Consider the following 25,241-nt stretch of genomic DNA (forward strand, 5'->3'; position numbering starts at 1 on the left):
CTTGGGAGGCGCTGCGGCTGCAAACCTCAGACAGGCCCGTACACCTGGCTCCCGGGTCGGGGTTCCCGGGCCTTGAGGGCTCTCCTGACAGGGCCCGGGCTGGTCTCCAAACCCCGATGTGCTGATGGCTGGCTGAGTGCACTCCGAGCCGGTCTCGTCTCTGTGCCGCCTGCACTCTCACCTGGGATTCCTCACTCTTCCTCCCTTTCCTGCGAGAGGACGCCGTATGTCACCGGTCGCTGTGGAGGAGGCCGAAGCATTGTGACAGACAGGCCGGGTCCACCCTCCTGTGGCCCCTGACCCAGCTGCAGGACCTGCAGTCCGGGCACCAAAGAAGGTGTCGCAGACCAGTGTGGGGAGCCACTGAAGAGGGCCCATGGGAGCGTTGTGGGTGGGCTGCAAGCTGTTGGCTCTGCTCCGTCCTTGTCTCACCACCCTGGGCGTTGAGGTGGCTGAGTCTGACCCCGCGGTCCGTGAGGTCCCTGGGGAGCTGGCTTTTGGGGGTCTCTGTTCAGAGTCCCCCGTACCCATGTGGTGGGCTGTAGACCGCAGACTTGTGAGACAACACCCCGCCCCTGGGCAGCGCCTGTCTCTGCGGTCCCACTGTGGCCCGGTGGGTGCCCTCACCCTGCAGTGCGCGCCGCGGGCAGGCATGCGCCTGAACTCTCCGAGAGCGCGGCAGAGAGCTGGTTGCTCAGCCCGTGCATCAGATTCACCGTCTCTGACGTCTGGTATTGTGCGCTGCGATTTCGTCCCTCCCTCCCTTTCACCTGTGGGAGCCACAGTGTGTGGGATTGGGGGGGTGGGGCCCCCAACCATGGGTTGGTGCCCTTGGCACGGGGCGGGGCAGCTTCCTTGCTGCAGGGTGAAGGCACCCTCTGTGACCTGGGAGGGGTCCTGGCTGTGACCTGACGGGGCTGGTGCCTGACATGGGACTCGCAGCCTCCATCCAGACTGTGCGGGGCTGTCTGCTGGCCGAGCGCCGGGGCCTGCGGGGTTCCATCACAGCAGCCGAGCTGCCTGAGGCAGGCAGTGCCACCCCAGGACGAGTCTGTGGGTGCCCTTTCCCGCCTTCTCCCTGGCTTTCATGGCCAGCTGTCCGGAGTCGACTTCAGGCCAGTGAAAACAGGCCACCGAGAGCGGCGCCACCCTCTGGCCCTCAAGTGCCTCCGAGACTGGCACTGGAGGTCGCTGTAGCAGAGCAGGAGCGCAGGGCTCGGAGCCACGTCGCCACCATCGTGTTTTCATTTTGCTCAAGGAGGTCGTGCCTGTGGCTCTGGGTTTATCAGGAAAGGGGCGGAGCAGGGGCAGAGAGCGACCTGCGGGCGGTCACAGTGTCGTGGCCGCGCACCTGTTTCCTGACTGTGTGTTACCTGCTCACGGCTTTCCCCCAAAGGTGCGGTGGCTTTCGGTCTCCGTCATTCTCGTGTGCACTGGGTCAGTGAGGACGTTGGGACTGCGGGCAACGGGACTGTGGGTCGCGCTGGCTGGAGTGCGGGACCTGACCAGAGACCCAGCAGGCAGACCCAGCCCGGCCCTCCCGTCTCCCCTGGTGTGCTGGCTGCGTCGCGCACTGGCAGGGGGACAGCTACAGGTGTGGCACCCTGTCCCAAACCAGCACCTGTCTGCACCTCCTGAAGACCCAGCCACAGGCCCCTTCCTGTCTCATTGGCCAGAAGGGCCCCCTCTGGGCAGTCAGGCGCTGGGAGGACGTGTCGGCGAGGGTCTCAGGCATCTCGCCGACAGAGCGGATGCTGCTGCAAGACGCTTGCTCAGCAGAAGCATCTCGGCCACACAGTTCTGGCCGGCATGGGCACGTGTCGCCTGGCAAGGGTGTCTCCTGGTGGCCTGCGGCGCCCGCCCACTGTGTACTCCCGGGGTTGGGGGAGGGGCACGAAGGCTGCTGTGGGGCTGGTCTTTCCAAAGGCAGCGACCCACGGACAGCTGGGCCGAAGTCCCGCTGGGTCACGACTGGCACAGGAGGGAGGCACTTAGCTGCATGTTTGGGGACCTCCAGTCTATGCTCATGTTGCCCCTTCTCCTGCCTCCAGCGTTGTGTGGGAGCCCACGGGAGACGGGAGCAGAGTCATGTCGCTGGCGGACAACCACATCCTGCTGTGGGACCTGCAGGAGAGCTCCCGCCGGGCCGTGGTGAGTACCGAGACCGAGCTCAGCTTCTGAAACTTTTAGATTGGACTTTGGAGAATTTAGAATACACTTCTTGATTCAGATGTGTTTAGAATTTTGGCATTAATTATGAAATGATTAGTGAATGGATTGAATTATTGATGAAAGAACTGAGTGATTGGCTCTGTTGGTTGAAGTCCACCGTGTGCTGGGCCTCGGCCGTGTGCAGATACGACAGAAGGGTGGCAGAACTCCCCCCTCTCCTCATAGCCCGTCCACAGGAGGCAGTGGGCTACCCAGGAGTGTGTCTTCTGTGCGAAGTAGTCTGTCCTTTCAAGGTGTGGACTTTCACAGTCTGTTCGGTTCAAACCACCGTCCGGGCAGCCACCGATTCCTGGCGCTGACCGGCTTTCCTCCAGCCTGCGTGCGAGTGCGGGGGTGACTTGGCCATGACGGACCAGTCAGCCAGTGCGCCCTCCTCTCTCGCCATGCACGGCAGGGCTCAGGGTGCTGTCACCAGACACACCAGCGGCCCCTGTGCATGCAGGAGAGGGATCGTGGCACCTGCGCTGCGGTTGGGTGCCCACCTGTCACGGACGGTGTCCAGTCTCCAAGGACAGGACAGCTGGGTCCTTGAGCTTCCCCACCAGGAGGCTCTGTCTCCCCCGATGGGTCGCTCCTCAGACCTGCTTCATGTTCAACACTGGCTCTTTGGAACCAGGTCTTCTCTCAGACGATCATCGCTCTAGATACTTTGTCTCTCAGATGATCCTCGCTCTAGATACTTTGTCTCCCACAGAGAAATGGCCTGCTGATTGGTGTGTATGTTTTCACATGGAAACCCTTAAAATTTCCTCCCTTAAAGTGTGATTTTTACCCACATTCATAATTTCATTGCATTTGTTTATGTTGAAATGAGAACTTTGGAGAGAAAGAATGAGAGCTTTGAGAAGGTAAATGTTCTTAGCTCCTCACGGCCAGGGGAGCCAGGCTGCCACGTGCGGCTGGGCATCGAGGGCAGGCGGCCTCTGTGCGGGGCACGTCCGTGTGTTCGGGCCTGTGACGTTAGTCACCCTTCCCCTCACGGGGCCTCACAGCGTCAGTTGGCCCGTCCCCCCGGCCTGGTGGAAGAGATGGCGTGGGCAGTGGCTGGTCCCTACCGACCTGTGACACAGAAAGAGCCCTCGGGTCAGAAGGGGGTCTTGCAGCCTCTGGAGGGCGCTTCAGAGTTGGCCTGTCTTTGTTCACCTAAGTAACGTTTAAGGGGGACCATCACTACTTTTATTAGAGTAAGGGAGCACAGGCCGTCTCTCTGCGTGGAGCACGGTGCAGATCGCACCCGCAGCCTCAGGGTAAAACCGGACGCTTGAAGGAGGCGTGGCGCCTAAGACCGTTCCCTGCGGCCCGCAGGTCTGGGGCCCGCCGGGGTGCCCGGGTCAGCGTCCAGGGGAGTGCCCACCGCTCCTCCTCTAGCTGTGCACAGCCCCTGCTCCCTGGACAGCAGCCTGGGGCACAGGGGCGGCCCTCTCCTGGTGGAGGCGCCAGGGCAAGGTGGGCGTGGGGCTCGGCTGCTGCTCCGGGCAGGGGCGCCTGCAGCTTCACTGGCTTTCCCAGGGGGAGGCGGCCTCAGGCTCCTGCCCCAGGACTCCGCAGGCTGCCCACCCCCCAGGTCTACCGCTGTCCCCACATCAGACTCCGGCCCAGCCCCGCAGTCCCTGCCTGGACTCCAGGGCGGGTGGCTGGCTCACCGGGAACTCGTTCTCTGTGGAGGCCTGCCCCGTCTCCCCTTCCACCCGCCCACAGCACTCTGAGAGCCCCTGCCACAGTGCTTGCTGCCGAGACCCTCTGATCGGTCTGGCTGTCTGCACAGCCTGCTTCTCCATTTTTTTTTTTATTGTTTGAGGATATTGCCTTGTGTGGGGAATCTAATCTCAGGGTTACTGCATCATTACCCTTTGCAATTAAACCAGAGGTTCTTTGTCATTTATAATCATTAGCGAGAGCCCAGGGGAGGCCTGGGGGCGGGTCCGCGGGGTCCCAGACCCTGGTGAAGGCAGAGGGGTGCCCCCTCCCCCCATTTTGATCTGTGCACATTCATCTCCAGGCTGCAGTGGCTTTCACCGGCTGTGGAAATGTAGCTCCCGCTGTGGTGGCAGCAGGCGGCAGAGCCAAAGGACACCGGGTGGCCTTGGCGACTGGCCACCCTCTTCCTGGCACACACATCAGTGCAGGAGCCTCCAAAGAGGAGGCCAGCGTGCACCTGTGTGCGGCAGCGCCTCTTTGAAGGAAGAAAATGGGCTCCAGGGGTACCGTGTGCTCTCAGAAACTTTGCCACTGCCACCTGACACAGCTGCTTGCCCTTGAGCCGGGGCCAGGAAAGGAAGGTTAGAGGCTCGTCTCTCTCACTCTCTAGGCTCACCGTCTACAACTTCAAGTCCAAAGCCTGGTGGGCTGCACTCCAGCATCAGCCTGCTGCTCACCGTTGTCTGGGCGTGGGCAAGGGGACTCGCCTGCTTCCCTCGCGGTCCGGCCCCTTCACGTGGGATTCAACCCCGGGCGGGCGCAGACACCACTGCCAGCCTCCCTTGCGGTGTGGCGCAGCTGGACGAGGGGGCGTGGGTAGAAGGGTCTACTGGCTCTGGCGGGCCCCTCGCTGAGGGGACGTCCCCGCCACCCGTGTCTCTGTTCCTGGGCGAGGAAGCAGCACGCTCATCTTTTTGCCCTTCTCTTGTCCTTCCATCCTCTCAGCAGGGTTTTCTGCAGAGCAAAACTTAATGGTTTTTTTAACAGCCCTGGCTGGTGCGGCTCAGTGGACTGGGTGCCGGCCTGCGAACCAAAGGGTCGCTGGTTCGATTCCCAGTCAGGGCACAGGCCTGGGTTGCGAGCTGGGTCCCCAGTGGGGAGGTGTGAGAGGCAACCACACACTGATGTTTCTCTCCCTCTTTTCCCCTCTCTAAAAGTAAATAATAAAATATTTTTTAAAAAAAATTTCTTTACTAGACTTTAATTTTCAGAGGAGTTTTAGGCGCACAGCAGAACCGAGGGGAAGGTACAGAGATGTCCCTGCTCCCTCCAGCCCCCATGTGCACTGCCGGTCCCCAGTCAGCACCCCCGCGAGCCCGGCATCACCATGAACCCTCGGGGACACTGCTGGCCCCGTCCCGAAGCGCGGTGCCTGGAGACCCGCGAGAACGTGCAGCTCTCCCGCTGTCTGACTCGAGAGGGAACCCCTGCCCGCGGGTCCTGTCGGAGTCGCCGCTCAGCAGTGCTAGGGGCCAGTGCTGACAAAGACAGTGACAGTCCCCGGGGGTCCCCCACGACACCTGCCGCATGCCACGCTCAGAGGTGACAGCAGGCTCACGCAGGGTCCGACATACCGTCGCTCCTCACTGATTTTGGAGTTGTCCCTTTAAAGAAAGACACAGGCCTCGGGTCGTGTGCTCTGACTCCCTCAGGTGACAGACAAGAAGAGAAGGCTCAGGGGAGCCAGGGACTTACTGACGGCTGCGCAGTTTGAGTGACGGATCCAGCCTGGTGCCAGCCCGCCGCCCACGGAGGCCCCTCGAACCTGTGGGCCTGCGCTCGAAAGTCCTGAGTGGTGGTGACAGTTTTTTCTGCGAGAGCAATTTGATTTTTGGTTACAGCCGAGAGTGAATTGGAGCAAGATCTAGTAAGTGGGATAGCTCACCAAGCTTCGTGAAGCTGGCTCACGGGACACCTGTGGAAGCCCATGAAAACGGGTTTTGTCGCGGGACTTACAAAGAGAGTGGAGACCCCGGACGGGGTGAGCAGCGTCTGTGTCCCTCGAGCTCCTGGGAGAGCCACCACGTCAGTGGGTGCTTCAGGGCTTTGCCTAACGCAGCCACAGCTCTCAGGAGAATGCGGAGTCAGTCGTCAGTGGCATCACAGCTGCACGTGTCCACAGTGCTGTGCGAGGTGGAGACAGCTAGTTCTAGCCTTCCGGGGGGAGCTTGGAAAAAAACCCTCAGGCACAGAACGGACGAGGTGCTGGTGTTCAGCAAGTGAGCGTTGTGTCCTAAGCTCTCAAAAGATTTCTCTTTGGCAATAGGAAGTAGAGAATGCACTTAAAAACTAAGGATCTGTAGTGAAAACAGCCGCCCAGCCTGGGGTGGGGTGGCGGGGGCACAGCGTGCGCCTGGCCGGTTGGCTGCCCTGTCCCAGGGCTGTGGGGCCCCGTGGCTGAGCTGGGACCCAGGGGCCGCCCCTGCTTTCTGCTGAGCCGTTCTCCAGCTGCAGGTCTGTAGTGGAGAGGCGGTGCCTTCTGTTTGCATTCCCAGGGTTGGCCGGGTCAGCTGGCACAGGCGTGGGCCTGTGGCTGAGGCGAATGGGATGCCACGGATGGGAGGCGTGTGGCTGCTGGTCTCCCGAGGTCAGGGCAGCATCTGAGCACTGCGGGCATGTTGCTGGGGGGCTGCAGGGGGCTGCCAGGGGACTGCAGCACCCAGGAGAGACAGATGGGACGCACACTGCCCCCCACCAGACCATGCAGCCTCCCTCGGGCCTCTGTCCAGATTTCTGGGTGCCTGTCCCCGGGTCCCCTCTGAGAGGGTTCCTGAGAGCAAGGCGGGTCTTCAAACGAGGCAGTGATAGTGGCCGTGCACCCGGCAGGGACGAGTGGCAGAGTGCAGAGACGCCGGCCCACACACTGGCTCCACCTTCAGAAGTCACTGTGGGGACCGGGTTCCACCCCAAATCGAAATAATGATGTAGCCAGCGTGACTCGTTTGCATAAACCCGAGGTGGTGGGTGGGGAATGAGATGAGGGGGCCCTCCCCAGGCTCCACCCCAGCCCCCCAGCATCTAGGAGGTGGGGGTTTCTGTCCAAAGACAGCCCCAGTGGGCGTCTTGTGAGGGCATGGTCATTACCTGCTGAGGTTTAGGTCACGTCTGTGGAACAGACTTGGGAACCTGCAGGCAGAGGGGGAGGGGTGCTCAGGCCCCAGCTGCTGTCCTCCTGGAGCGGGGCGTGGCCGAGTGGGCTGCACTCACTTTGCGTCTGTCTCCAGGGGCGGCCTGGTGTCCGCTGTTCCAGCCGGGTCTCTCGCCGCACCCTCATGAGCCCTGTTGAAGTGGGTCGACTGATGTGCTTGCTGGTTTTTGCTGTGCTTGGTTTTATACTTTTTCCCAAATGAGGTTCAAACACTCCCGCCCTTTAAGGTCAGGAAACAAAGACCGCGCTTTCTTCCCGATTGTCTTCAGTGCTGATGCTCACTGCCGTCCTGTGGCGCAGGGCGTCCTCTGGCCGTTTCTGGGGAGAGGTCACGCTTCCTTCCTGTCTCCTTCCTCTGGCAGCTGGCCAGCTCAGCCTCACTGGAAGGGAAGGGGCAGCTGAAGTTCACCTCGGGGCGGTGGAGCCCGCATCACAACTGCACCCAGGTGGCCACCGCGAATGACACGGCTGTCCGAGGCTGGGACACGCGGAGCATGAGGTCAGTCACGGGCACAGGCCCAGGGACGTGCCGGTGCCTCGTCTTCTCTCTGCCCCCTTCACCCAGGTGGGCCCCTGTGAGCCAGGTGTGTTTGGGGCACGTGACTTGTCTGTCTCCATCTCCTTCTTCTGTTTCTCCTCCTCACCGTGAGCTGCTGTGGCCGTGGCCATGGCCTGTCGGTGCTCGGTCAGCTGTGCAGTGCTCCGCGTGGGCCTCCCGCCAGCACTGGCCATTTTCAGGGAGTCGGAGGTCGGGCGTCTGTGTCACTGGCCATTGGGCATCGGTTATCAAGAGCTGCAGAGACAAGCCCCAAAACCACTCCTGCCGCCTTCTGGGGCGGGGGCACCACTTCAGATTGAGTTCCTTGGCCCTCTGCACACTCGGCCACTGCACAGTCAGCCGCCACGTGCAGCCGGTGCACATCCGGGCTGGGAGCCCCACACACCCGCCCCGCTGGCGGCAGCGCCTTCTGTGTGGTCCTGGCCATCCTTCTCTGACGGAGGTGCAGACTCTCCGTGTCTGGGGCAGGAGCCCGAAGAGTGACAGTCCAGACCCCAACGGGCCTGACAGACGTGGCTTTGGGGGGGTGACGTCCTTCAGTGGCCGCCTCCGCCGCAGCGGCCCTTCAGGGTGATGAGCCGCTGAGGGCATGTGGCCCCTCGTACTGACCGCTACTTGTGCGCGCCGGGCTGTGCTCTGTGCTGGAGGTTTGCGTCACCACCGCGAGCAGGGAACCCCACGACGTGCCTGGTGTCCGACTGTGCATGCTGTTCACCTCCAGGCCTGGGGGACCTTATTTTAGGAGAAGGCGTCAGCCTGCCCGAATGGTGCAGGGTGTGAGAACTGCCTCAGGCTCTAACAACAGAGCAGGGCCGGCTAACCAGCTGAAACGGGCTGGCGGTGAGGCGGGCAGGTCGGAACGGCGCTGTGCAGGGCAGGCTGGGCCTTGGGCCCGGCAGGGGACCTCACGGTGCACTGCAGGGGCACCGGCCTTCGTTCTGGTCACCTGCTCGCTGTTTGAGGTTGTGACATCAGAGGCTCAGACAGAGGAGCATTCTGGTTTCGGACCTTGTGGGGAGTGGCCTGGGGCGGTGGGAGCCGGGGCATTGGGCGTGCGTGCGCTCGAGGTTCTGGGCGCAGAGCAGGCAGGCCAGGCTGGCAGGGAGGGGTGTGCGTGGGGAACAGCCAAGCCTGGCCACGGCAAAGGCTGACCTCGGGTCTGTTGCAGTTTTTCTGTCCTGCTCCCACCCCCTGACCCCCGATGCCCACAGCAGGGCTTTCTGCCTCCCCCACCCCTCCCGTCCTTTCTCGGCCCCTTTCCTCGCAGCGCCCTATCAGGCCCGGGTCCAGTGTTCCACCCAAGACTGTCTCCGCTCCTCCAGGGCCGTGCAGGCCCCCAGCTGCTCTCAGACCCGGGGCCCCGCATCGCATTCTGACAGCCACAGACTGCTTACTTCCACATGTGGGGCTGGAGAAACTGTAGCCTGTGTCCCTAGTGCGGAAGGTGCTGGTGTGGGCGCCGGGCTCCCTGGCGTCCACAGCCGCTTCTGGTGTGGCCCGGCCTCCAATCACGGGAGCCCCAGGTCGGGCACCCTGGGGGCCCAGGTGGGGCCAGGACACTGCGGGCCTAGGAGTCATGGTTGTCCCCACCTGACTCACCGTGTGCTCCCCACTCTCAGCCAGATCTACTGCATCGAGAACGCCCATGGGCAGCTGGTGCGGGACCTGGACTTCAACCCCAACAAGCAGTACTACCTGGCCAGCTGCGGCGACGACTGCAAGGTGAAGTTCTGGGACACCCGCAGTGTCGCCGAGCCTGTGAAGACCCTGGAGGAGCACTCCCACTGGTAGCTGTGCCCCGCGTGCTGGCCGGGGGCGGGGTGGGGTGGGGGGTGGGGCGTGCTTTGCCAACTCCCTTGCAACTCGGAGAGCCACAGACCAGCCTAGTTGGTGCTGCCGTGACTCAGTCAACCCACTTCTGGTTTTTCTAAGGAAACACCAACTCCACACACGCGTGTGTGTGATTTACGAACACAGGAAAGGAAGAGAAACACTAATTCTTTAGTCTCTGGAAATGGTGCGGTTCAGGTGTGCAGAAAGGAATGAGCACAGATGTTCACACGCCCTTCCGGAGGGGCCACGCCAAGGCCCTGGGGGCGGCAGTGTGCAGGCACTAGCGAGCCCAGGCCCACCCTTCCTCTGCCGCGCTGCTGGCGTGCAGAGCGTAGGGCGAGGCCGGGAGCTGAGGGTGGAGGAGGGCGTGCACAGCAGCAGCGGTTCTCGGTTCTCATTCAAGTGAAGTGTGTGCGTGCTTGTATATACGCCTGAGTGCGCACGCATGGGAAGCATCTGGACGGGTGAGGGCCCAGCAGCTACGAGGAGCCCTCACGTAGGCCAGGGGCAGGTCCCCTGAGAGTTGACTCTCTCTGGTCTCTGCCTCCCAGTTCTCTCCGTTACCTATAAGAAGCTACATTGTTTCTGCAGCCAGAAAATTAAAAAGCCCAGGACGCTCGTCCACAGGCTTAATGAATTCAGTAAGTGACCATAATGGCCACTGTGGGGGCAGATTCCTGGCCCCTGTGTGCAGGCTGGCGGGACTCTCCGCCACTCGGTGGGCCGGCTGCCGCTGGGCAGGGTGGGCAGTCAGCCCTCTGAGCTCCCTGGGCGTGTGTCAGGGGCTCGCCCGTCCCGGGGCTGCTGCTCATCGGCTGTGCCCTGCGGTGTGGCTTTGGGACAGTAGGGAGCCTGTCTGCCCTCCTGGGCCTTCTGCTGCTGCTGAGGCTCCTGCCCCTGCTGGGCCTCTTGTCCCCGGTGGGATTTACACAGTTTCAGAGGAATGCACGACAAGCCTGCCCCTCAGCTGGACACTGCCCAGCATCCAACCAGGCGACTCTGGGTGGCTGCCTGGCAACCCCTGCTCCCCAGGCAGGAATGTCCCAGCTTGTGACCACTGACTCCTTACCCCCAGGGTGTGGAATGTCCGCTATAACCACTCGCACGACCAGCTGGTCCTCACGGGCAGCAGCGACAGCCGGGTCATCCTCTCCAACATGGTGTCCATCTCGTCTGAGCCCTTTGGCCACCTGGTGGACGACGACGACCTGAGTGACCAGGAGGAGCGCCGTCTGGAGGACAGGTAAGCGCTCTGAGCGGAGTGGGGACTGCCTCTCCCCCCAGGCTTCTCTGGGCCCTGGCTCGAGTCAGAAGCATCCGGTTGGGGATGGAGCCTCGCTGTGGACCCCGGGGGCCGTGGTTCTGCAGGTCATCAGCAGCCCGGACAGGGCGCAGAGCTGGTGCTGGCTGGTTAGTGCACTCCGGTGTGGATGCAAACACACACCTATGTCCGTGTCGTCTTCTCTTCTTATGTGAGATTTTGAAACTGTTGCGGCTCTTTGAACGTAACCTCAGTGACGATGGGAACTGACGTGCTTTGGCTATCCCGAGGGTCCCTATGAGAGCTGGGCATTGGTGCCCTTCCTTGCCGTGGCATGCGGTTCAGAGTGTGGCCTGCTGGCCTCACGGGGGTGTGGGGGGCAGTGGGGACTGCCAGCCGGCCCTCCTGCCCCCATCCCGGGCCGGGTGCCCTGCAGGCGCTGGGGCGAGTGCTGTGCCGAGCGCGGCCCTCGGTGCACGTTTCCACAGCGGCACTGCTGTGCTCTGTGTTTTCCCGGACTCCTGCCGCGCGCTGCTTCCCAGTCCCGAGTGTACCCACTCGGGGGCTGTCTCCGCATTGGGGCCTGCCCGAGACATGCGGGGTCTAGGCACCTGCAGGCGCCGCTGGTTCAGGTGGGGTGGCCAGCCCTTGTGGGCACTGCGGCCTCTGCGTGGGAGAGAGAAGTGGAGACCGTGCCCCCTGTCAGCTGTGCGCAGGTGAAAGGGGACCCTCTTACCTCTGGGTTGGGTTCCTTCCCTGTGGCAGCGGCACCTGGTTGCAAGCCAGCGGGATTCAGACTCGAACACAGAGGGTCTCCCCCTGCCGCCCCGGCCCAGAGGGGAAGGCTCTGGGAGAAATGCCTCCAGAGTCGGAGTCCGAGCCCACAGTCCCTGCAGGTCTTGTTGCTCATGTTGTCTGTTGTCCGGGCTCCTCCGCACCTGCCCGAGCTCGGCTGGGAGCCACTTCGAGGAGGCAGCTCTGTTTCTGGGGCCTCGGCCACAGCTGACTGGCCCACTGGACTGTCTCTCAACTGTGCTGGCTGTCTCTTCACTTGGGAACGTGGGACAGAGATGCGGTCACCACGGTTTCCACCTACCGATCGCTCTTATACAGCTGCACCTGGCGCTCCCACCAGCCCTCTGCTCGCAGCCAAGCAGTGTCCGCGTCCCAGCTCTGTCAGGAGAAGCTGCTGGCCCGGCAGGCACCTGCGGGAGTCACGGGCACCCTGCTGTCCACGCGGCAGCTGAGGAAAAGCACGTTGGGGGGAAGGGGCGCTGGCGGCCTGCAGTCCTCCCAGGAGCGACGGCACAGCGCCTGGTGTCCCCACGACGTCCCGCAGTCCTACCCCTGTGGTGTGCCCACGCCTGATGAGATCCACGGGGTAGAATCTCTGCGGGGCTTTCCCTGGGTCTGCAGCGAAGCACCAGGTGACCACTGGCAGGTCCGAGTCCCGGGAGGCCGGGCCCGGCGTGCTGAGTGCAGGGCAGGACGCAGAGGCATCCGGGATGCAGGGCACTTGTGGACCTTCAGAATTTGGGGGAAAAGAGAAGAAAAGTGCCAAAGAAGCCTGTGCCAGGCCGACAGGCGGTGCCCGCACGAGGGCTGGGTCTTGAGGGCCGGGCCCCCCTCCCCCCCCGCCTCACACACGCACTTAGGTGCCGGCTGGTCACGTGGCCCAACGCGGGGCAGCGCCCGGCCCCTCTGTTCAGTGAGGGGCTGCACTGGCCAGTCCCTTCCGCTCAGACGTCACAGGCAGATCTTCTCGTCACTTTACGTCATCCTTTCAGTCCCCCATGGACGTCTTGTGTCAACCCCTGAACCAGGGGCCTCTCAGGTCACCAGCAGCACCGCTGTCCCGGCCCAGAGGAAGCAGGCGGTGTGGGACGGAGCGTGGACTTCCCGACAACAGCAGCCACCCCGACTGCCCTGCTGAGGCCCCTGCACATCTCTCCATCGCACAGGCGAGAAGCTGGAGGCCCCCACCTCGCTCACGCCTGTCTCTGGTCCTTGCAGGAGTCAGGAGCCCCCGCAGGACGGCGCCATCGCCACGTACGAGGAGCACGAGGACAGCGTGTATGCCGTGGACTGGTCCTCCGCTGACCCCTGGCTCTTCGCCTCCCTGAGCTACGACGGGAGGCTGGTGATCAACAGGGTGCCGCGGGCGCTGAAGTACCACATCCTGCTCTGACCCCGCCCAGGGCCCCGCACCCGCCTCTGACCCTGCATTCACAGGGGGAAGAACGCTGGCGCTGGGCCGCGGCACTACTGACCCCGCACTGGCCCTTCGCTGAGCAGGGAGCCCTGGGCCTCCGGACGCTGCTGTGTGAGCCCAAGATCCCCGCCTCTGCTCGCTTTCTTTCTCTCTGTTAACAATGTTGGGGGTTTGTTTCATGTAAAAAAACCTTGTTTCCATAATATTAACTCATTTTTCTCTTGAAATCGAAACTGAAATAAAAAAGCGAGGCCGTCATGCCACATGCGCTCCTGGCTCATCCTTTTCGGAACTCTGGACCCGGCCATCAGCACCTGGGCTCTGTCCTCCTTCTCGGTCCCGGCCCAGACAAAGGCCGGGGTGCTGGCCCCCACACAGCCTGCTCTGACAGAGCTCGGGGAGCCCCTGCGTCCTGGGCTGTGGCTGTCTGTGCCTGGTCCCTGGAGCCTGGGCCCTGCCTGTGTTGCTGACCCGCGTCTCCCGTCGGCCTCAGCACCCCCCCAGCCCAGTGCCCTTCTGGGCTCTGTCCCCTCCCAGGATGCCGCTGGCATTAGAGATGCAGCCCCTGGTCACCTGCAGGCACCAGCGCTCTCACCTGTTGAGACCCGTCGTGCCCGTCCCCACTCCTCAGGGACCCTGAAACACTGGTCGCGGGGCCTCTTGCCTGTTGCTCGCCTGGTGAGTCTGTCCATGTTTTTGGGTGGGCCGTGGGCAGCGAACACTGTGCGTGGCCCCTGTGGCCGCTGCTGCCCAGCCCCTGTGGCAGCCGCCACATCTGCAGTGGGATCCCTGTGGCCTGGTCCCTAAGGAGAGGGGGGCGCGGGAGGTGCCCATCACCCCCAGCTGGGTGGCAGGTCTGGCTCTTCTTTCAAGACAGGCTTCCTTCTGAAACGTGACAAATTCTGAGTGGCCGAAGCTCACTGGGGTCCCTGAGTGTCTGTGGCACATCTGGGGTTTGTTTCTTCTTTTTGGGGGTGACAGATTGTGGAGCGGAGTGGGGGCTCAGGGAGGGGAGGACAGGTGGGGCTGTGGGGGAGGGGGAGAGGATAGCCTGTAGGGGAGCCATGGCCACCGGTGGCTCAGAAGCTCTGCTGTCCTGCCTGTGACCCAGTGAGGGAGGGGACGGAATGAGGCAGGAGGTGGTCAACCGGGACCACTGGACACATGGGGGACGGTGCAAACTTGCCACTAGCAACGGTGAGCTCTCGTGACCCGGGAGCAGGGTTTCTGTGGTGACCCAGTGGACATGGACGTGGCGTCTTGAACAGGATGGGGACAGAGGACACAGGAGTCCTTACTGGGGGCTGTCGCTGCATGTGGTGGACAGCAGTTTCCCACACAATGAGGTCGAGGTGCTGGCTTGGCCTATGGGTGGGGACGGCCTGTGGGGACGGCCTGTGGGCAGCAGGACAGGGCGGCCAAGAGACCTGCCGACTCCCCGACGGGCAGGTCGCCAGCAGCGCCCCCTGGCTTCACACAGTGACGGCAGGTCAGGCCTGGCCCGTCACTCCTGGTTCCTGTGCCCACCCGGGGCGGCTCCTCCGTGCGGCAGTCACATGGCGTGATGAGGGCTGTGCCCTTTGCTCCGAGGCCCACCTCTCCCCGCAGGCCGGGGTGCCCGCCTCCCTGGCTGTCGGAACGGCCTGCTCTGTCCCTCCTGACGCAGGGCCCGTCGTCCTGTGAATGTCTGCATGGTGCCCGCGGGGTGGGGGCCCCGTGCGGGGCTGCTGTGCTGCTCAGTTCGGAGAACACTGGGACACCTTGGCAACCTGCAGTAACTGGCCGTTGTTGAGAGCACTCAAGGCCAAGTGCCAGGAGAGCAGAGGCCATGCCGGGGGTGTCTCCTGCCCGCAGGGCAGGGCCTGTGCTGGTGACCGTGCCGGTGCTATTCTAAAAGCCAGGTTTGAGCTGTGAGTGCAGGTTCGAGAGCTGTGGCGTCGTGGACAAGCCCTGAGTGTCCAAGCTTCAGTCACCCCACCAGTGCTCGCTCAGGGTGCTCGTGTCTCAGCCTGTGCTTGGAGGATACCAGCCCCTGCCGGGTGGGGGGGAGGCACAGCCAGGGGACTCTGTGTGTGGACCACCCCGGCCACCCCTGCCTGCTGCCTCCTCCGCCTGCCTGGAGTGGCCTTTCAAAGTGCGGATTGGAGGCTGGGTTGGAGGGGCTTCTCTGTGAGGCCACATCGCTGCTCTCTGCCCGCTAATGAGTCCCCCAGCGGGGCAACCTCCGTCCAGTAATGAGCACCTGCCTCCAGCTGGCCTGGGGCCATCGTTAGCTTCCCAGGAAGGCACTGTGGGGGCAGGGCTGTGCTGCGGGCCTCAGGGGGCCACAGGAGCCTGCACTGCCTGTCAGGCCTCTTGTCGGGGACAGTGGGCACCCCGTGGGGATGCTGCAGCTGTCGCTGCTGCCCCCTCATCACTAACCTTCTCCGCTTGGGGAGGGCAGTGCCCCCGTGCGTCCACACGGGTGCGCGGATGCGGGACTGCACCTGAGCCCAGCAACGCGACTGCTAGAGCCCTGCTTGCAGCCGCTCACCCAACGGCCCCGAGCAGGAGACACGTGTCTGTGGCCGCACTTTGGGGGTTCACAACAAAGGCCACGTCAGGCCATGCTGGGCCTGGCTGTGCCCTCCGTCACCGCGGGCTCCGGTATCGCTCTGTGTAAACGAGGCAAAGCCTCTGGGTCTGTGCAGCAGCTGCCTGGTGCCAACACGCAGTGCAGTGTGTTTGTGGGGTGGGGGTGGCCAGGATGGCGGGGCGAGTCCTGGTCCCACAGCCGGCCACCCAGGATCTAGGGGGCTGGTGACCACCCACACCCCACCCGGCGGCGGGAGGGGCGGAGGGCGCTTCTGCCACGCGCACCTGCCCTGCTGGGCCGTGAGCTGCGCCTCTGGGGGCCCCAAGGTGCCCTGCCAGGGCTGAGTCCTTAGCACACAGGAGGGGCTTTGCACATCCTTCCTGCATAAGGAGACCAGCCTAGCCACAGCGCCGGTGGCCGGTGATGGCTTCCGGCAGCTGCAGTGTGCCTGGAGTGTCAGGCCCCCACAGGCCTTCGTCCCCACAGCTCCCTTCTGTGCGCTGTGCTTTAAAGCAGCGGCAGGGACAGGACACCGCCGTGGCCCAGGAGCAGAGCCCGGGCCTAAGGGGAGGAGCGCTCCTCTGCTGCTCAGCCGCTGGCTTTTTAAACTGTCAGCAGTGATAGCCCGGGTCACTTTCTGATGCAGCTGGGATGGTTTTAGGAGCTTTAGACGTGATTTTTTATGGCACAGAAAAGAAAGATAGAACTGAATACATGATGATGATGAATCCTTTGACCTCGGGGCCCGAAATTGCCTCTAGGCATGAGCGATTGCATAATAACCCATGCCCTGTCGTGTCCCTCCGCTTAATAAGTGTGTGGGGACCGGCGGTGCGTTGTTGCTGGGGGCTGCTGGGGCTTGTGGGGGGCTGCGGGGCGGGGGCCCTGACTGGTGGAGCCGGCCATGCCCGCAGTAAGGGGGGCCGGGACAAAGGCGTTCTGTCTGCCTACACTCTGCCACAGAGGAGGGGTTCTGCGTTGGGGGACAGCCTCCAGCTTGCTCCAGAACCCCTGGTTCCGCGGCCTTTGTCACCCGTGGTCAGAGCTGACGTCTTAGGGGAGAACAGCCCGGCCCCATGTCCAGTGCCTGGGTCTTGATGGCCGGCTTGAGTTGGCCGGGGCTGCTAGGGTCCTGCTTCCCGAGCTAGACGTGCCTCTCGCCTGCACAGCCCCACGGCCCTCTCTTCAGGAATTGGCCCCTTCCTTCCTCTCCCGTGGCTTTGGGCCAGGCCCTGTGCCCGTTGAGCACAGCCGTGGACGTGCTGCCTCCTCCCTACTGAACGGGGATCCGTAGTCTGTCTTCCACCCCGAGCGGCAGAGGTTGGCAGACCACTGACTAAGCCTGTGAGGATGTAACACAGGTTGGTCTCGGCGTCTGTGGGGGTGACCTCCGCACCAGCGTGACAGAGCCGTGGTGGCTTCCGGGGTGCTCCGTGTGGCCCCAGATCACCGTCAGCGCATCTTCTCCTGGACTCTGCCACCTTCCACGTGCTGGAAGCTCTGGTTTCTCTCAGAGTCTTAGATTCCTCTCCCCCATGTGCTGCGTGGAAGCTTCACATAACTGGGTGGTTCCCAGGGCAAACTGGAGAGAGAGAAAATAAGCAGGATTCCCCCAAACTGCGGAGCACAAGGCCCCCTTTCCCAGGTCCTTGCCAGAGATGGGCTTTTCCTGGGCATCTCAGGAGCGTCCGCCCCGGCCATGGCTGCAGCTTGGGGCAGGCGCAGGGCCAGGAGAGGAGGAGAGGGAGGGGTGCCCACAGCCCCGCTCTGGCTCCGACAGCCCCCGTCCAGTCCTCCCTGCGTCCTTCCCGTCCCGCCCGGGAGCTGTGCTGAGACTCACCGCCTTCGGGACAGAGCTGAGGTCCAGGCGGGGACCCACCAGCCACCGCCCTGCCGGTCACTCGTCCAGTCTTGACTTCTGTCCCCAGTCTGCCCACTGCTGCTCCACCCAGGGTCCGTGGACCCAGCTTCTGCTCTGTCCCGAGCTCGTGTTGTCATCAGGGGGGACGTCTGGCTGTGGACCTGCTCCACATCGTGGCTCCAGAACGACGTGTTCTCTTTGAGAAGAGAAAGGGGAGGAAGAAAGTGAGTCTGGGGAGCAGGTGGACTAACTCTGAAGATAAGTGCACAGGGCTGTCTTCACTCACAGTCCTTTGAAGTGCTGCGTTGGGTGGCATGGCACGCTCTCATTTTCTTCTCTCCGGTTACGCTTCCTGAAGACGGTGGACGGAGTCGGCGGCACAGAATCCGGACAGGAAGGCGGGTGTGCTGTCCCGGACGCCCCAGACACACGGTGTTCGTGCTGCGCTGCGTTTCCGAGCTGTGCGGTTTGGGTCTGGCCAGAGGCGGGACCCGCCGTCAGTGGCCCATCCCGGGTCTTCCTGACACGCCTGTCCGTCTGTCCTGCTGGACTGTGCTCCTTGCCAGCTGAATGCGGAGGGGCAGCAGGCCTCCAGGGCACTTGGGGAGCCTCAGGGGGGAGAAGCTCTGGGTGCCTGAGTCACAGTGTGGAGAGGCTGAGCCGCGGCAGCTCCCTGGCCCACACCGCGGGACATGAAGAGCAAGTGGGTTTCACTGGGTTCGGACCCTGAAAAGTCCATTGTGACAGCTCCACGGTGTTCCCCTCAGGACAGCGACAGGGAGCCGGAGGGTCTCTGTGGGGGTCGGCACTGCCCGTGTTGTGACGTGTGGGATGCGGAACACGTTTGGGGGTGCCTGGAAGAAACCAGGTGGCAAAGTGAGGGAGCCGTTCGCCTAGGGCTCATTAGAGAGGCCTGGAGGTGTGGGGACCTCTGGGACGGGAGGGGGAGGCCGGAGACCTGGGGATGGCCCTTGGCCGCCCACCACCAGGTCCCCTGGGTTCTCCCTTGTACCCCAGGCCCCAGCCAGACCAACCGGGCCACATCTCGGGGACAAGGAAAGGAAATCTGGGTCCCGTTTTTTTTAAATCCTTTTTTGGTATGACTGGGTCTGCCTGGTCTGTAGGCAATAACGTGGAGGGCGTGCTGTCTCACCGCCGGGGTGTCAGCGCGGACACAAACCGCGACGCCAGGAGGGTTTCCCGGTTCTCCTGGAGTCCGTCCATGTCCATGTCCGTGCGGGAGCCTTGGGCTTTGTGCACTGTTCGCGCCTGCGTTCGCCTGCAGTCCCAGGGAGAGCAGCGCCGCCGGCTCTCCCCGCCCAGGACGTTCCAAGCCCGCAGTGAGGACTCCGCTGCATCAGCCCCTCCGCTCCGCCGGCAGAGGCCTGTAGGGCTTCGGCACCGACTCAGGGAGGTGACCAGGGAGCAGTCGTCAGAACATCTGAGGCCCTGCCGACATCAGGCCAGGCCCAGAGCTCGGAGAGGGGGACGCGGTGAGGCAGGCAGACCACAGCGGTCTCTCCTGGGGTGACTGTGTGAATGTGACACAGGTGCGGGTCACCTCCAGGTGTCCACCCGCAGCTCGAAGTGCTCCTGTTGCTGAGTAGCTCCGAAGTGTGAGGACAGTGGCTGGAAGAGCTCGCACAGCACAGGACACACTGGGGACACTCTGGGGTTTAGTCTCCAGTTGCCCAGCTCTGGGACACGTGTGACAGGCACAGGCGGCCACATTCTGCCATCACATTGCTTGGCACAAAGGACGAAACACCGAGGCCCGTGGTGCCAGGGGTGTGATGCTGCGGGGCCAGGGGGCATCTGAGTGGCCGTCCTGTGCCACTTACCCAGGAGCCCGCTGCCTGGGTTCAGAAGAGACTCCCAGAGAAGGAGCCACAGACTCGGCAGTGAGCTCGAGGGGGTGGGCAGTGGGGCCAGGAAAGGCGGAGAATGAAGGAAAGCCACCGGCCGCTCCAAAGCGAGGCCGGAAGTTACAGTGCAAGGATGGGGCCACTGGCCCACGAGTGGCGGCGTGAGCGTGTGCACCTGCCACAGAGGAGCCGGGTGGGTCTGAGCGGGTCCGCAGCGCACAGCATAGCGGAGTCCAGGGTGGGCTGCTTCTCTCTCAACCAGGGAAGGCGCTTGGGGACGGCGGGGAAATGCTCCCTGACACCTGCCCAGCTGGGCCCAGCCTGGGGAGACAGGGCTGGTGTGGGGGCTGGGTTGCGTGGGAGAGAGAGCTCTCCTGAGTTTGGCGAGAGGAGCCTCTCCTGTGTGGGGAGGAAGTCTGACCCAAGGTAGGACAGGGGTCAGCTGGTCTGGGGACGTCCCTGGAGCTGCCGACCTGGGTGGCCCTGTGCAGGTCCTCCATCCAGGCTGTGGCTGAAACGGGGTGACCGGGGACAGCCGTGGGCGCCACGGGGTCAGGGTGGTAGAGGCTCGTCCCCCAGGTCCCGAGTGGCTGCTCACACACCTGTTTTCCTCACTGGCAGCGACACAGGACACAACGCCTGTGCGGCTACCACTGTTCGTCTGGGGGCCTCTCCGTTCCAGTGGTTCGCTCTAACTCACGCAGGTTCACTGGCTTTCCAGTTTCCTGATTCTGCAGGCAAAGCCCGGAAGACTCAATTGTGAGTGAAAGCAGACGGGCAGTGTCAACCTTAGCAAGGCGGGACGACCTCACGGCAGAGGAGGACGGGGACAGGAGGGGGACTGGGCGGCCACCTTCGGTGCGTGGGGGGCATCAGGGGCACCTCGTCTTTGGGGGGAGAAAGCGCCAGCGATGGCCACAGACACAACTGCCAACGCGCCACCGACTCGGACATGACGCTGACCGTTCTGGGAGGCAGGACGGTCAGGGAGCCACGTCCGACCCGGCAGCAGGAAGCACACTGAAGCTGAGCACGAAGGGACCTGTGTTTATGGGGGGGGAGGGGCCCCCCAAGACGTGCCCTCAGCGCCAGTTCAAGTGGTGCCCTTGAGGGGCAGGTGGGAAGGAGGGGAGGTGGGCTGGGGGGGCCTGCCCTCTGTCCTCTCTCCCTCCCCTCCCCGTGTCCCCTCCCCCATCGCTGCCTCCCCCCTCCCCCCTCCCTCTGTCTCTCCCTCCCGCCCATTTCTCCCTGTCTACTCAGCTCTCCGCACTATTTTATGTGTTAACCATGGGCATTTGTTACTTTCATTAAAATGTAAAGTACTTAGAGGTTTGCAAAGTAAGTAAACATTAGAGATTAGGTTACTGAACACAACAAGGAGTTTGTTGAATACTTGAGGGGCTCTGCATTATTAATTAATACCCAACTTACACATGATTCTTATCTGTTTATTGAAGTTGGCCCCACATTCCCGGCCTTGGGACAGCCTTAATGGCAGTCATTGGGGGTCACCATCCGCCCTTGAATTGCTGCACACACGGTTTTCCGAGAGGAGTCCCGACTGAGAGAACGGAAATGCGTGCCTGCGTGCCCTTTCCTCTGCCGGGAGTCACTGCCATCGATCTGTCCACCTGTCTGTCCACCCGTGTGTCCTTCCGTTCAGCCTGCGACAGAGGTGCTCAGGGCCGGGCCTCACGCTGCGTGCGGGGACACAGGTCAGCAGCAGCTCCCGGGTCTGCGTGGGGGGAGACAGGGGGAAAGGCCTTCATCCGTGTCCAGTGTGGGAACGGGGCCGGACGCACTGGTGATGGTGTGTGTGAGCCCCAGTGCTGGGTGCTTTTATCACATGGAATTAACTGTTTGGAGTTAAAACGTTTACTAATGCAAACAGGAAAAGCAGGTTACCGTTTCAGGCCGTTTGGCACTTCTCAGCTGGCTCCTTCACGGGCGGCTGCGTGGGGTTGGATGCTTGGGAGTGGAGTCGCCTCGCAGGGTTCCATCGGTCACCTGCAGGTGGCTGTGCAACGGGCGGGCCTGCTCGGCTGGCTGTCCTCTGACGTGTGAGACGGCAGCGGCTGGCCCGGGTGCGCCCCTCTCCGCACCTGCACCCACAGGGGCGACTCCCCACACACGGCACCCTCGCTCCTCTTAGCAGGCCTGTGAGGTGGACGGCAGGGGACCCAGGCTCGTCCGAGGCCGCCCAGCGCACCTCTGCCCCCGGCCCCTCCCCTCTGTGTACAGTGAGAGCAGGAGATCAGGGAGCCTGGCACTGCCCACCACTGTTCTGCTGGTGAGACCTGCCTTCTCTTCCTTTTCCCGTGGTTTCGTCTCAGTTGAATGCACACAGTCAAACTCTCCATTTTTACTGTTCTTCCACACGCACAGTTCAGGTCAGTGGTGTTAAGAACATTCATACTGTTCTGCGGCGTCACCACCATCGTCTCCGTCACTGTCCCCATCTCCTCCAACTGAAACTGTCCCCACTCAACACCACCCCACCCCGCCCCCACCCCGGACTCCCCTCCATCTCACCTTTGGTCTCCAGGACTCCGAGGGCTCTGTGCGGGCCCTAGAGTCACACAGCACTGGGCTTCTTGTGACTGACTGGCCTCTCACTCAGCGCGATATCTTCCAGGTCCATCTGGGTGGTGGCACGTGTCAGTGTCCTTCCGTTTTCTGAACTGCATCTACTGGGGAGACGTTGGTTACTGAGACGGTACAGGTTTCAGGTGAGCAATTCCATAGCACACCACCTGTGTGATGCACTGTGTGTTCACCACCCCAGCCTGGTCCCCCCCATCACCGTCTACCCCTCCCCCTCCCCCACTCCCTCACCCCCTCCCCTCTGACAGCTGGCAGTCTGATCTCTGTATCTGAGCCTATTTCCACTTTGGGTGTCAGTTTATTTTGTTCATTGGGTTCCACATACAAGTGAAATCCTGTGGTGCTTGTCCTCTGACTGACCGATTTCACGTTGCACAACACTCACCGGGTCCACCCACGCCGTCTCGAAGGGTGAGATTTCCTGCTTTGTCACTGCCGGCCGTCTTCCGCTGCGTCAGTGTGCACACGTGGGTCACCCTCTCGTCTGCTGACGGGCGCTTGGGCTGCGTCCAAACCTGGCGACTGTAAATCACACTGCAGTGAACAATGGGACACGTCTGTTCCTTCAAATTACTTTCTGGTTCCTTCGGATATGTTCCCAGAAATGGAATCGCTGGGTCACAAAGCAGATCCATCTTCAATTTTTGGAGGAACGCCACCCTGCTTTCCACAGCGGCTGCACCGTCGGCATTCCCACCAACAGAGCACGAGGGAGGGGCCCCTTTCTCCCCGCCCTCCCCAGCACCTGTTTGTTGATTTATTGATGACGAACCTTCTGACAGGGGTGAGGTGACGTCTCATTGTGGTTTTAATTTGCATCCCTCTGACAGTGAGTGACACTGAGCATCTTTTCATATGTCTGTTGGCCACCTGCATGTCTTCTTTGGAGAAGCGTCTGTTCAGGTCCTTTGCCCATTTTTAACTGGATTTTTTGGTGTTGAGTTTTGTAAGTTCTTCTTAAATTTTGGACAGTAACCCCTCATCAGATGCGTCATAGGGGAATGTGTTCTCCCGGTCGGCGGGCTGTCTGTTCATCTTGTGGGTGGTTTCCTTGGCTGTGCACAAACTTTCCAGTTTGATTCAGCTCTATTTGTTAATTTTTGTTTCCCGTGCCCAAGGACATACACGAAACAAAATATTGATGCGAGGGATGTCTGAGATTTTACTGCCAATGCTTTCTTCTAGGACTTTTATGGCTTTGAGTCCAATACTTAAGTCTTTAATTTGCTTTGAGTTTGTTGTCGTGTGTGGTATAATAAGGTGCTCCAGATTCATTTTTTTGCACATACCTACCCTGTCCAATTTTTCGACACCATTTGTTGAATAGTCTTTACCCCACAGTATGTTCTTGGCTCCTTTGTTGGGTATTAACTGATCGCAGATGTGTGGGTTTAGTTCCGGGCTCTCTGTGCTGTTGCGCTGACCCATGTGTCTGTGTTGACACCAGCCCCATGCTGTTCTGAGTACTGTGGGCTTGACGTGTAGTTTGATACCAGCTAGTAGGGTTCCTCCCACTTTGCTTTTCTTTCTCAAGATCGCCGTGGCTATGTTGGGTCTTTTGCAGTTCCGTATAAATTTCTGGAATATTCTAATTCTGTGACATACACCATTGGAACCTTGGTGGGAACTAAATTGACCTATAGATTGCTTTGGGTAGAATGGACATTTTAATTATGTGAATTTTTCCTATTCATGAACTCTGTGTACTTATCTGCATCCACATACCTGCATTTTGTTCAATTTCCTCTTCAGTGTCTTACAATTTCGTGAGTACAGGTCTTTCACATCCTTTGCTAAATTCATTCCTAGGTGGGGTTTTTTTTTTTTTTTTTTGATGCCATCATAAATGAGATTGTTTTCTCAGTTTTCCTTCTGATAGTTCATTATTGGTGCATAAAAATATAACTGATTTCTAGACATTTATACTGCCTGTATCTTGCTACTTTACTAAATTCACGTATCGGTTCTAGTAGCTGTTTGGTGAAATATTTAGGGTTCTCTATACACAGTATTATGTCATCTGAAAATAATGACAGTTTTACTTTTTTCCTTTTTTAAAACTTTTTTGGGATGCTTTCTGTTACTTCCTCACGTCTGACTGCTGCGGCTGGACTCCCAGTACTTTGTGGAGTAAGAGAGGTGGACGCGGACGTCCCTGTCTCACTCCTGACCTTGAGGGGAGCGCTGGTAGCTCTGCCCGCTGTGAACGATGCTGGCAGTGGGTTTGTCATACGCCTGGTTTTTATTATGTTGAGGTGAGTGCCCTCTGTCTCTATGTTGCTGGAAGTTTTCATCATGAACGGGTGCTGGATTTTTTCAAATGCTTTTTCTGCATATATTTTGATATGATTATGTGATTTTAATCTTCATTTTGTTTATGTGGTTCATCTCATTTATCGATTTGTGGATGTTGTATAAACCTTGTGTCCTCAGAATCACTCCCTCTTGACCATGGGGTGTGATCTTTCTGCTGTACTGCGGATCCTGTTCGCTAACATTTTGTTGAGGGTTTTAGCATCTCTGTTCAGCGGGGATGTCGGCCTGCAATTTTCTTTCTTTGTGGTGTCTTTGCCTGGTTTTGGAATTAGGATAATGCTGGCCTCAAAAAATGACCTTGAGACTCCTCCCCTTGAAATCTTTGGAATAGTTTGAGAAGGACAGGTGTTACTTATTTTTTTTTAATGTTTGGAAAAATTCACCTGTGAGGCCATCCAGGACTTTCCTTTGTTGGGAATTTTTTGATTATTACTTTAATTTCATCAGCTGTAATTGTTCTATTCAGATTTTGTGCTTCTTCCTGAGTTTGGAAGGTTGTATATTTGTAGGAATTCACCCATTTAGTCCAGATTGCTGGCATTTAGCCGTGGGTCTCTCTCTCCTTTTTGTTGATGAGTCTGGTTAAAGGTTTCTTAATCTTGTTCATCTTCTCAAAGAACCAGTTTTTGTTTTTGTTGATCTTTCGTCTTGTTTCTTAGACTCTATTTTGTTTATTTTTCTCTGATCTTTATTATTTCCATTCTTCTACTCACTTTGGTCTTTCTTTGTTTTTCTTTTTCTTGTTTCTTCAAGCATAAAGTTGGATTATTTATTTGAGGTTTTGCTTGTTTCTGGAGTTAGGCCTATAGCTATGAGTTTCCCTCTGAGGACTGTTTTCACTGCGTCCTGCAGATTTGGGGGGTTGTGTTCGCATTTTCATTGTTTCAAGGTATCCACTGATTTTTTGTTAACCCCGTTATTAAGCAATTCATTGTTTAGTAACATGTTATTTACCCTTCACGTGTGTGTTTCACTTTTTTCTTTTTCAATCCTGTACGTAGTACTTTATTGTGATAAAACATACAAGATGTACAGTGAGAACCGTCTGTGAGTGAACAGTTCAGGAGCAGCGAGGAC

General features: G+C 60.3%; 2 protein-coding genes and 1 long non-coding RNA gene across 9 annotated transcripts in view; 1 reads left to right on the forward strand and 2 right to left on the reverse strand.

The window, feature by feature from the left end:
- The window catches only part of EIPR1 (EARP complex and GARP complex interacting protein 1), a 65,288-nt gene extending 52,064 nt beyond the window's left edge, over positions 1-13,224 (forward strand). The window contains exons 3-8 of one of the 7 annotated variants that reach the window (XM_053925125.1): positions 1,259-1,396; positions 2,052-2,151; positions 7,441-7,577; positions 9,257-9,424; positions 10,546-10,713; positions 12,745-13,223. In XM_053925125.1, coding sequence (XP_053781100.1) covers positions 1,259-1,396; positions 2,052-2,151; positions 7,441-7,577; positions 9,257-9,424; positions 10,546-10,713; positions 12,745-12,919 — 886 coding nt within the window. In that variant the 3' untranslated portion in view covers positions 12,920-13,223. Of the gene's footprint in view, positions 1-914; positions 1,397-2,051; positions 2,152-7,440; positions 7,578-9,256; positions 9,425-10,545; positions 10,714-12,744 lie in introns of those variants that run through there. The other 6 variants (XM_045189556.2, XM_024552433.4, XM_053925128.1 and 3 more) reach the window with 6 other exon arrangements.
- The window catches only part of RPS7 (ribosomal protein S7), a 175,095-nt gene that overhangs the window by 111,628 nt on the left and 38,226 nt on the right, over positions 1-25,241 (reverse strand). The window lies entirely within an intron of this gene.
- On the reverse strand, positions 20,738-22,293 carry LOC139440969 (uncharacterized). The gene is made up of 4 exons (XR_011651302.1): positions 22,234-22,293; positions 21,777-21,931; positions 21,150-21,401; positions 20,738-20,979 (listed from the first exon to the last, which is right to left on the reverse strand). It is a non-coding gene; the product is annotated as an uncharacterized lncRNA (long non-coding RNA).

The sequence above is a fragment of the Desmodus rotundus genome, chromosome 5, assembly GCF_022682495.2.
Source record: "Desmodus rotundus isolate HL8 chromosome 5, HLdesRot8A.1, whole genome shotgun sequence".
NCBI classification, from domain to species: Eukaryota; Metazoa; Chordata; class Mammalia; order Chiroptera; family Phyllostomidae; genus Desmodus; species Desmodus rotundus.